At 41.4% G+C, this 12,914-nt stretch overlaps 1 protein-coding gene across 1 annotated transcript in view; it reads right to left on the minus strand.

Moving 5' to 3' along the window:
- dennd1b (DENN/MADD domain containing 1B) overlaps nt 1-12,914 on the minus strand; it is a 100,982-nt gene that overhangs the window by 19,577 nt on the left and 68,491 nt on the right. Inside the window, exons 13-14 of the mRNA XM_079158201.1 lie at nt 9,042-9,167; nt 4,920-5,021 (exon numbers count right to left, since the gene is read on the minus strand). Coding sequence (XP_079014327.1) covers nt 4,920-5,021; nt 9,042-9,167 — 228 coding nt within the window. The remainder of the gene's footprint in view (nt 1-4,919; nt 5,022-9,041; nt 9,168-12,914) is intronic.

Consider the following 12,914-nt stretch of genomic DNA (forward strand, 5'->3'; position numbering starts at 1 on the left):
TTTTAACCTCTTCAGTTTATCTGTGTAAAGGTGGGAGGGAAAGCATTTAACAGTCTGTTATGGTGCCATTCAAAAATTGGATTAAAAACTAAAATATATATTTGACTGATGATTGCATTTAATAACGATCAACACCTCCTACCTTTCAAGCACTATTTTGGTACACTATTGTTTTTAATACTTGAAAGCAACATAAAGTCCTAACTGCATCACTCCTACTCCCCCCTCTGTGACTGTGTCCAAAGTGTAACAACAGTGTAGGTTGTTTTAGGGCACGTGTCCTCGGGGACAGACTGCTAACTAGCGACCGACACGGCCACCCGCTCCTCTGGTCAGAGGAGCCGGAGACTCATCATTAGATCATTTTAATGAGAGGTGAGACTGCAGGTTTTAACCACTGCTCCGCTACTTGGCTGGCCCAATTAGTGCAGATAATCAACCCAAATCATCACCTAGCCAAAGCCTCCACTTATCTCCCCCCTCGTCTCCCTCCACACGGCCAGATTACCTGCCTCACTGTGGGCCTTAATTGGACATTACTCAACAATGGCAGACTGTGATCACCACACACTCTCACACACAGACACACAAACCAACACTTGTTCATGCACTCGTGCACATGCACAAACACAAGAACACAAGACAATGGCTCATTTTCTTTGTTTTGAAAGAGAGAGACCAAAAAAACAAAAAAAACTCTCTCAAAGAATTCAAACAAAAAGTAGGAGACCTTTAAATATATTTCCTTAACGCTTTGTCAATGCTTGTTGACCTAATGACATACAAATAAATGTACTTCATTAACATTTAAATGATTCTGCTTAAATAGTTTTTGTGTCAATAAAAGCACAGCAAATCCTGCTCCATCTCTCCATCTCTCCGTTTCTACATGTCATCTTGTTTCCTGAAGCTGTTGTATAGCAGACCGTAGACCGTGAGAGTTATTCCATCTGGCTACCAGCACATTGACTCTCTCACGGGTTGGTCACAGTGGTCTAGATTTATTTAAACTCTGGAATTGTGGAGCCAGAAGTTGGGATTAGGACTCCACAGGGGTTCATGAACGGAGATATATACACTGACAGCCTAAAGGAAATGTAACTTTTGCAACCTGGAATTTAGGCCCATAAACTGTGGATACTAAGGGATATAGCAGAAATCATGTCACTCATAAGTTTCTGAAAGGAGGTTTTGAAGGTTGGATACTGAAGCATGGAATTTTAAATTTGGCCACGAGGAAGGAGACCTGGAGAGCAAGCAGCAACCACTATCGCGGCTTCATAAGCTACCAAACAAATTATCTTTACATCATTATTCTCATTTTCATTGAAATAAAGAATATGATTATGGTGTGATGTCTGTACCAAACAGTATGTTGACACACACAAATATTGCACCATTTTGCGATTTCAATAAAATCTTGATTATTTGTGCAGCTCTAGCTCTGAAATGACAACTAAACACAGGTATAGCAAAGTATAGTTCATTTTACGCCATGATATCGCTTCAAACAATTGATAATCTTCAAACATTTCACAGTGACACACAAGAAGACTTCAAATAAGCTATTTAGACCCCAATCTGTTATAGAAAAATAGATTTTTTATTTTGAGAATGTAGTCAGAACTATCTGAAATGAATTCTTTACAGGAAGAGTGTTTGTGGAGCCAGCATCTAGCAGCCATTAGCAGTGCTGCATTTTAAAGCAGCTACCTTTATCCATTACTCCCATTGGTTATAATAAAACATAGTTTTCCAGCTTACTGAGACTGCTGTGATACGGAGTGGACGGAGCAACTACACGATCAGATTTTAAATCAGATAATTTGGTTTTGCAAGGACGCACCTTTTCCCCTTTCGGTAAATGGCTCGGCTACTGCATTCATACACACGGAGAATGACGGATGATTATTGATTGATGGGACGCACATCGTCTACAAAGGCTCCTGGCAGTAAATTATCAGACTAGTCTCCCTACTGACTCAATGAAACTGCGTACGGCTCAGTTTTGTCAATAAGAGGAAGAGACTTCATTTTATCAGTCTCTGCTAGCACAATACACACACATGATGCGCGCTTGTGAGTGTGTAGGAGCTGAGAATGGTTGATAGGAAGCAGGTTAACGTCGACAGGCTTTCCCCCGCATTCTTTTAGAAGATTTCTCCCACTTGTTCTGTTCTGAACAGAGACGGGCTGGTGGACCGAGCACACAGGAAACAGGAACAGAACAGAAGTGTGTTAGAAGGTGAAACTGTGACATTTTAAGAGGTGTGTATGTGTATATATATATATATATATATATATATATATATATATATATTTTAGGGTTGGCTTAGTGTCTATATGTCATAGAGGCAAAAGATAAAAGGACTGTTTCTGCTTTTTGTCCCCTAAGCACACGACGTAAATGCACTTGACATTTACATTGTAGTTCACAAGAAGGTGTTCTTATCCAACATGTTGCAATAATACATTTTAATATGGCTATTGAAAGTAATTGATGGCCCTAATGACATATGACAGCACACAATAGTCTCTCTGTCTACTAGGCCACTCAGCTAATAAAGTATTACTAATGTTTCGCTGAATTTGCATAAAAAACGTCACGCTGTTCCATCTATAAAACTGAAAATACTTGTGAAGCAAAAGAACTGCTTTACAAGGAATGAAAACAAAATCACCTGTAGAAAAGCAATTTCCTGCTGAAAAGGTAACACCTCAAACTCAGGTAACACCTCGACATTCTGCGCGTGTGCTTCCGCGTGTGTGTAATGTGTGTTGTGGTCTACCAATTCCTATAATGTGGTTTGAATTTGGCTCAAGTTTGACCCATTACTGTTGACAAAACAGTGACAAATCCCATACTCTTAAGGCCATGGTGTGCAAGTGATTAGAAGATATACAGTATATACTTGATTATATATTGTATTAGACATGTTGTTGCTTGATAATTGAGCAGCCCAACCTGTTTGTTTACACATTCCTGTCAACAATCCCATTGGGAAAAAAAATGGAAATTGTTAACTTCATGACTAAACTAAACTTTAAAAAATGGAAGTAAAATGTTCATCCTGGCTCCTTTAGTAATATTAGCATTGCAACATTTTGGAATTGTATTCTAGTTGATATATATATATGACAATTTATAGCAGTAAAAGGGTATTATTCATTGTGTGTGGCCAAATGCTATTCCTGTTTTTTGAATTAGATGGCATACTAATAAGAGAGCAGTCCTACTTTCAGGCCTATAAACAATGTGCAATATACTGACAATGAGGACAATATATTGGAATGTAGGTGCAAAATAACACATTGGTATAAAAACAGTCAATAACAAAAACAAGGAGCAGGAGAAATGGAAAAAATACAAACTTTCGCAGTCCATGGGTGTGTACTTATGTATATAAAAATGAATGTGTGCATGTGTGTGGCCACGCAAGTTGCGTGTTTGAGAGCGGATGTGGGTCATGGCCAGAGCCGGGCTCGGGCGGACCGCTGGCCTCTCTCACTTTAGTCGAAAGAGGAGTGGAGGAGATAAGCTCACCCCATCCACCGCGCTAGAGAGGAGGAGGAGGAGGAGGAGGAGGAGGAGGAGATAAGGGCCTGTTTCCCAATGCTACCGCTGAGGCAGGAGCCAGCCCGGGAGGATGCTTTGAACTGCTGCTCGCTATCTGCTCTGCCTGGGAAAATTATAGACGAGGCAGAGTGTCCAGAGAAACAAAAGGCTGATTGAGGACTGCTGTGCTGTAACTCTCGGGGGTAAATCACTCTACTATCACGGGTCAGAGAGCACCAAAAAAAGAATTCAAGGGTTGAGAGGAAATTTTCTTCGGAGCCAAAGGTGTCTCTCCACTCGGCTCTGGCTTAGCTAAGTTTAGTATTGCTGAAGGGATTTGGGGATGAAAACATATTAAGTATACATGAGTGATTTTAAAGGGAAACTCATGTAACCACACATGAATAAAGGATACCTGCTCACACGCTCACAAACACACACACACATACACACACACATACACCCTCTACATTCACTGTACATAAATACAAACATGAACACAGTGGATTATTTACTAGCGGTGGGTTTTACATTTTCCAAGGACAAAGTTAAAATCCGAGCTATGTTTTTTTTTTTGTTTGTATTCTACAGGCATGTGCACACATGTTAAAGACAGAATACAACCTTGATATGGTTTTTCTCCAGTAAAATACATATAACAGGCCTGACTTATCGTAGTTTTGTTTGTACACCAGGAAAAATTGAGCAAACAGAGAGACATTAAGAAATAACATAAGTGTTTTGAGAGATAACCAGAGTAAACAGTTTCTAGGGTCAATAACCGTCTCTAATCCCAGGCCTCTCTCTTCTCCTTCGTCTGAACAACTGAACTATCAAGATACTAAATGCTTCGCCCAGTTGACAGTTCAGTGCACAAGTGGTACTGGGAGACAACTGTAAAACTGCTTTTACCCTTTTAAATATAGAATCTGCTCAAAAAATAAACAGCTCAACAATAAACATTGATGGGAGAGGACGGAGTAACCTTCCATACGAGCACTCATTCATCTTTTCATATTTGTGCTGGCCCACAGCTTACCGGATAGAGTCAACGTAGCCATGTACCTGACAGTATATAATATTATTAATATTATAAATGATGATCTAAGGAGGATTAATGGTTCCGTATTGATGCATAAAGGTAAACATGATGTCCAAAATGTTCTAATGGTCAGATAGATTTTTACTTTCTATAATATGACATAGATGAGTAGTTCATGCTGGTTTTAAGAAACTGACACACACACACCTACACACTGACACACAGGTAGAGAGACACACACCTACACACAGACACACACGCACAGGTAGAGAGACACACACCTACACACAGACAGGTAGAGAGACAGACAGCGGTTTGTACCTGTTTGAAGAGCTGCAGGTTGACGGCCATCGACAGGAAGTTCTTCATGGTGCCCGATCGATGGTTCACAAAGCTCTCCTCACAGAAAGTGATTGGCTCCCCCTGAGGAATCCACAGCGACATTATTGGCAACAATTACAATAGAAATATAATACTTGTTTATTTTGGCTCACTTTTCTTTGTACCAATCTGTTTATCTCCATGTTTACTTGAGCCACAGGAAACTAAGGCAGATGTGTGTGGTGCCTTAAAAGGCAGGGGGTCTAAACAATGCTGCTTATAATATGATTCATCGCATCATTTATATTTACATTATGCAATGTAAAAAGTCTTCTTAAAAACCAAAGAGTATTTCAACTGATTTCTTCATTAGTGAGCTAACGAGAGACAGGAAGGAAAGAGGATCAAGAAGGATAAGGTGAGTATTAACAGAAAAAAACAGTTTAAAACGGTTTCCCTGGAAAAGAGCGATCTCCCTTGGACCAGAAGACTGGGTCCCAGTAAACTCTCCAGTACTCCACATGAACACATCATCACATTATTACTATTTCTTACATCATGTCTGTTGGCCTGTGAGCTATAGACATGGAGGATGACAACAGAACCACTGCAGGCCAATCACACGCAGCCCTACAGTCATTTCCAAATCAGTTTTCTTCATAATTAACATAATTCTCACATATTTCAATGATGCTCTAAATTCTTCTTGCGTAAAACAATGTGCTTTGTCTGTTCAAGGCTACAAGCACAGTGTGGCACATAAAAACAACTTAACAACACCAGAGACTAACTACATTTTCGAGGATGGGCGGATGATACCAGTGGCCCAAATTACATCACAGGAATACTGCTCCACTTACATCACTAAAAGTTTTTAAGGCTTATTCTCTCGTAAAGCCAAGTTGAAAGTAGCGTGTTGTGTTTAATCAGCTTGCAGTTTTCCATCTGGCTGCTACAGCCTCCGACCATACTGCAGCGACCAAAACTGAATAGCATGCCGAGACTAACAACTAATTGCTACTGGAAAAAAATGTCCAAAGTCAACTTTAAGGCGAGGTCTGTGTACACATCGCTATCCAACAAAACCCTTTAGTACACACAGGCCACCAAAGAAAGAGAGACATGTTCATTTGATCTATCTTAAGAGGGTCACCATGGTTGCCTAGCACAATAGGACAACTTCCAGTTAAAGTGAAAAGAATTGGATGTAGCCAGCCAATACCGTTGATTTAGTGAGACACAGTTAATCTAGAGAAACAGCACGAGGCTGGGCCGGTGCTGTAACGGCATGAAAAGAGAGGGTCACACGCACTCACGTCTGGTACCGTCATAGTGTTAACCAGGCTTGTGCCGAGAGGTGATCGGATCATATATCGATATGATGGCCAATTGTGTTTTACCTACAATGACCAGGTTTTTACTTACTATCAGAACTAAGATGTTATAAAAAAATAACGAGTGATTTTTAAATCCTTAATTAGATACTCTTCATCTGACACCCCGTAACTCCGTTCTCCATACGCCTGCTTACTAAAACTGCGAGCCTCGCTGCGGCTATCGGGAGAACATTTTTTGGCCGCAGTGAACATGTTGTTACGGCTAAATGCCAACACATATGGATTGAAGCAGATTATTTCGTTACCTAAAAACATGACGTTTCTTCCATACATTTTGACTTTTGGACACACAATTAGAGCGACAAGGAGCCGCGTTGCACGCCGTAAAGAGAGAGGGGAAGAGTAGGCGGACTATTAAACGAAATGTTTTTGAAAGTTTTCAGTCATCAACTGAAACTGTCCTTCGTATATGGAAGCATGAAACTCATCTCGTGTCAGAGTTTATAAGGAACAAGTTTTAAAAACACTCAAATAAAACAGAAGCCCCTGCTTTATAGACATGGAATCTTTTTTGTAATATTTGTCCATAGACAATACAATCTGTGAAGACAGCTACAGGTTTATCTGTTTCATGTTTGACATCAACCAATGAAATGTATGTACGTTATACATGATCACCATATTTCATGGTTTCATGTGTCAATGTCATGTAAAACGAGTGTGTTATGTGTAGGTTGCTTTCTGACTGAATAAACCAAAACGAGCTGTTGTTTCATACAGCTGTTTTATAATGTGTATTTGAATGTACACCACTTGTAACTAGATGTTTCAAAATTATCCTTTTCCAAAAATAAATTGTACCTTAATGTAGACCTGCATGTTCTTGTACAGGACTCCGGCTGTATGTGGACACATTATATAGATCTTCTATACATGCAAATATGCTTTGTGTAGGATTTTGTGTATAAAACAGCCTCGACAGCTTTTAAACATGTGATGGCACCCCGACCTCTCCTCCTCAGAGTTTCCACACCTGGTTGGATCTCATGAACTGGTTACAAGCCCGTTTGAGCGAGAATGTTGGCTAATTCTGCCCCTGAACAGTACCGGTGACACGCCAGTGTAATATGCACATCCACCCACTCGACTTGGCTTCATCAACGGTGGTGAAAACTAATTTGAACTGCTGTTTCAGGTTGTTTTAGCCCGACATGTGCGTGCTGCTCTGAGCAGGTGAGAAGCACCTGGGAGAGAATCAACGTGAGCTGAAATTGATGACCTAAGAAATGGTGTTCTAATCAGCGGATTGCTTTCCAACTCATTATCATTTTCCAGTATTGTTTCATTTACAACTCAGCAAGACTCCAACCAAACATCCACACCCCTCCTTCTGTCGAGGCATATGGGCCTGTGAACCACAGCGCTCGGCTCAGCTCCGTCTTTTCCTCAGCTCGGAACAATCACTAGCAGAGTGATATTCCACAAATATCAGAACGCAGGGAGCATCATCAGCATCTCCATGCAAGCAGATGTGCATGTTTATGTGTGTGCATGTATGTTAACGACACCGATTGTGAGCGTGAGTGAACTGAGAAATGACTGCATGTTGTGCTCGCACATACACTAACACACACATAACACTGAGTCTCAGCGCTTGTGTCAGAGGGGAGGCAGTTTGTTCATATACTGTCTGTATACAGAGAAAAGAGAGACAGCATCAATAATGTAGCATCTTGACTCCGGGAGTCCACAAAGTCCAATTAATCTCAAAGCCAAAGGAACAAAGGCTTCGCTATTTGACAAACAGGACATGCTGTAGTTTGCTCTGCTCTGACTCAGACTTGATAAGCAGAAAAGATCCAGAAAAGAAATGTTAGGGGGGCTTAGTAAAGGAGAGTAAAACACCAAAGGTGGCTAAAAGGGATCTTCAAAGGGAACGTCCTGACTCTTTTCAGCTCCTCTGACATTTCACTGCCTCAGACAGGCCCACCTTAGCTCTGCGCTCCAACCGAAAAACACACCTTTTACCTTCAGTCAAAACTGCCCCAGTCTAACCAGACTTCAGTGAAATTTGACTCAACTCACCCAAACTGAGATTGCAACACAGTCTGACGAGCAAATACATCATATTCTTGTCTGTGAATATTTGATTCTGCCTGTGAATGAAAATGTAGTCTATGGCCTTTATACTTCATATGTTATCAATAAATGTTCTTGTTTTTAAATGCAATGCATCAGAGCACACGTTTGTAAATATGTTTGCTTGCTGTCTAAGTCTGAGATGAATATAAATGGTGACATCAGCCAAATTAGAAAAACACAACATTCATTGTCACTTACCTTGAGATTCAGATAGTGCGGGGGTTTAAGTTTTTAGACATCTGTCTCTGAGACTTCTGCTGCCACCTCAGTATAAAAGATGTTAATGGAATTTAATTTGAGGTCTTGTCAGTATCGAAGAGATATAGTCTATAGAAACTGTACTGTGTGTTCTCTGATTTACAGTTCAGGGGGACATTTCTTTCTTGAATAAGCACAAATGAAATTCCATTTACATCCATTGTATTGGGGATAAATAACTCTCTGTATGGCTAGATACCACGAGAGGAAAGTGATGTTTGCGTAATACGGTTAGCTCAAACACTGGATGTATGTATCACACTCTGGATTTGATGGCAAACAAGCAAACGTTCCAACATACATGATTTCAGAAAGTAAGGCTCTGATTTGACACTGCAATGCTATACAACAAGGTGTCTGGAGACTAATGACGCTGGATCCTTACAGGTTTATATCTGAGGGCATCTCGGTAGGATCCAAACAGAGCGGCCTGCACTCTCAGGAAGGCCCTCGCCACACCACTTCCTGTCGCTGTGGACTGCTTCTTCAGCTTGCTCTTCAGAGAGGACACCTGGTGGAAAACATAAAGGCAGAATGTGGGAGAGAGAGAGAGAGAGGTGGGAGGGTGGTAAGGGAGAGATGGAGGGGTAAAAGTTAAATTATCACCTCTGAAATTGGTAGAAGAAACAGCTAGCCCATTCTGGGTGTGAAGTGTCACATTTGCAGGTCATCTCAAAATAGGAAAGAAAAGAAAGTGAAAAGCTTCAGCCTTTCCTCCTAGCTTATCTGTTGTGCAGCTGGGAGCACCTGCTGCTTTGCTAATTGAGCAGAGGAGGGAGGGGGGGCAGCGGAGAGGAAATGGAAACTCGCATCTTTGCTCTTCCACTCTCACCCTCTCTCTCTCTCTCTCTCTCTCCATGCTGCCACCCCCACTCTACTCCCCATCGCCTTCTTGCTTTATCGGTTCTCCCTCCATTTCTTTCCAGTCCTCCTGTTTTCCCCTCCCCTGTTGGCTCTCCCGAACTCTCTCTAGAAAGGGACTCTTGACATAAAATGTCTTTAATTATTTCCCCCTCTCCTGGCTCTGTCTCCAGGACTCCAGGCGAGAGTGGAGGAGCAGCAGGCCCAAGCTTGTTTTAGGATGACAAAAGATTCACCCTGGCCACCGGGCCCTGGGGAGTCTTAGAAAGAAGTTGTCAAGAGGCTCTCCTCACCTGCTCAGCAGTAGTCTGACTGTGTTGTGGCAGAGCGAGGAGGAGGCAGAGACAGCGAGGGACTGCTGCTCTCTGTGTGGGCTGTGCCAGCGTAGCACAAAAGCACAACGTTTGATTGGGTTGCACAGGAGGTCTAGATTACTGTAACACAGTCTGGTGCGCGCCGTTAGCAGGAGCATGGGCTTGGATCACGATTTTAAAGGAAAACCTATTAATTTAACCTTTAACTTCAGTAAGTGGACAAAAAAGAAAAATGTAACGTCCTCACTAAATAACTTTGCAATATTATATATTTAATTATATTACGATTATAAGATAAAATGCAACAATTAATGACAAATCTTTGTATATAGAACTCAGAAGAGTGTCTCCTACACAGTACTGTGCCTGTGGCTGCTTAGGCTTTGGTGTCTTGCTCATGGGCACTACAAGAGGGCAGATAAAGCCAAAGCGCTCCAGGTAACAATTTTCTATCTTTTTACTTCAACACTCTGAATATGGGGGAGAGAAAACTGACGTCACATGCGGAACTTATAAAAGTGTGTGCGAAGCAACAAGGATTTTGTTTAACAGTCTGCCTATTACATTTAACACTACACTTCATATTTCACCAGTCAATTCGGTCACCTCTTTATACAGAGCAACATTTTGTGGGCTCTGGTGGTTCTTGGTTCAGCGTGTGTGTCATATATTTATGTGTTAATTGTCAGGCCTGTCCACCTCTGTGAAGCAGCATAGAACATTTACAACTAATTCTATACCATTATCAATATCATTAGTTTTAATGTAGCAGTATTTGTGGGCAGGAAGGAAAGAAAGAAAGAAAATTTGAGGTTGTGTCAACCATTAAATGACCCCATTTCTTCTGTAATGTGATACGATTTTGATCAGGTCTACTTCAATCAGAGGTGGCCAGAAGTATCACGCTGTGCAGCTGCAGCGTTAGAGGGATATCGTGGTCTGGCATCTGCAATTAGCCTATCTGGAAAACTTCAGGGAGGAGAAGCAAAGTGTTCGCACAGCTCATACAGAGGACCGACGGAAAGAAACAGAGAAGGAGAGAAAGCGAGACAGAGAGAGTGGCAGTCTTAAACTGGGACAAAGACAAAACGAGCAGCGTGAATTCCTCTCCCCTGGGCTTTCTCACTCTCCACAACGTCCCCGCGCTGCCATTGCAAATGCTCGCAGGCATCAAACAGGAAGTTTATCACGGTTAAATTAACAAGTGTCATCTCCATATTCACTCATTGTGCTAAATGCTTTTATGTTTATGTAAAGCCCTTTTTGGAATTAATATTTCATGTTAATGTGCGTTTTCACTGATTTTTTTTCTTTTTTCATCCTCGCAAATCATTAAACTGTCTTTTTTTTCGGGGGGGGGGGGGGGAGAATCAAAGCGAACACAATGTCAGTCTAAGTGGGGGAGGCATACCCCGAAGACTGTCAGAGAAGACGGGATAGCAGCGGAGTTTACTCTGCACACAGAGTTCTGTACAGCAGCTTTGAACGGGTGAGAGCACTGCAGTGGCAAACACTTTTTAATGAGGTGGGGACACAATCACTTGTGTTTTGTTAGCCAGAGAAAAATGGGTGATAAAGTGATGAGTTCAAAGTTTCACACATATTCACAAGTAAGACGAGGAATGATGACGAAAATATTCTTCTTTCATCACATGAGGTAATAAATTAAATCGTCACGTATAGCATATATAGTCGTGCATGACAAATACCATAATATCATTTTTGCTAATAGAGAAACAGAGCACAGTCTATGGGGCGCTCCTTCACATATCAGACGCAAAAAAATAAATGTGTGTTTAGTAATTGGATATTGAATATGGCGTATATACCACAATCATCAGGTATGCCTCCACGGTAATGGTTCTGTCAAACTAATTAACTTCTACAGTTTGAGTGAAGCTAACGAGATGCGTACAGGCATCAGAGGAAGGCCAGGCTCTACAGGTGATAACCCTATTTGGCAGTGACATTTTTTAGTGTAAAGTCACAGTGGCGGTGATGAGATCAAAGGCAGAGAGTCCCCCATTGGGTCCAATTAGAACTGTAGCATTGTACAGGGAAGGGGCGGCAGGAGGAGAGAGGGGAGTAGGTGGTTGGGGGAGAGGGAGAAGAAAAAAAAAAAAAAACTGTTGAGTTATGATATTCATAATCTATGCAGAGAGGCCTTTCCAGTACAGGTCCTCTCCCCATAGCTGTGATCTTTTCAATTTACATCAAGGGAAGATGGTCGGGGATGAAAGTGGGGCATCCAAGGCGCACAGCCCACAGAGGGCAGACATGGGGCCTCATTAAGACCCAGCCCAGCCAGCCCCAAACAGGGTTTTGAAATGCGTCACATAAAGAGCATGGGGTCAGAGGTCAGACATAGAACAGATCTCCATTTAACTCTCCAGCTGGAGATGGTAATTAGCAGGTGCAATGATGATCCCTGCCTGACTGTACGGGATGATACCGCTGTAGGTGACACCAGGCATCTGTGTGAATGTGTGAGGCCATGCATGTGTACACATGGACACACGCGGTGCCTGGTGTCACCTACAGCGGTATCATCAAAAATAATTTTACTTGACAAAAAAAACAAAACACCTCCGACTGTCTCTGTAAGAGATGAAGTAGCCTACGACTTCTACTGCCTATTCTGACACTCAACCTGATAATAGCATACAACCGGAGCACATTCTTTAATCACTTCCTGTTCCGCAGAACAACAAGCAATATCTGCTCATATGCTCATATAGTCAGTCAGACCACACGGCTTATGATGGTCATTGCTGTTAATTAATATCTGGACATATTGTTAACTTTCACTTACAGTTAACAACGCAAAACAAAAAACATGACAAAAGGTAAGAGCCATGGCTGACAATATCATATTTACTGAGTAAATGAAAAACAGGTAAATGAGAGAAAAAAAAAGAAAGTTACTCACAAAACTCTGAAAATATATTTAGAATTTTCCTCTAAATCTTCACTAGAGCATAAAAAAACCCTCCTAAATAACGACCCTGACACTTGTCTGTTGTTAGAAAAATAAATAAATAAAAAGTTGGGTTTTTCTTCCCACAAAAAAAGAATGTTTTGTT

Source organism: Pholis gunnellus (genome assembly GCF_910591455.1).
Source record: "Pholis gunnellus genome assembly, chromosome: 4".
Taxonomy (NCBI): Eukaryota; Metazoa; Chordata; class Actinopteri; order Perciformes; family Pholidae; genus Pholis; species Pholis gunnellus.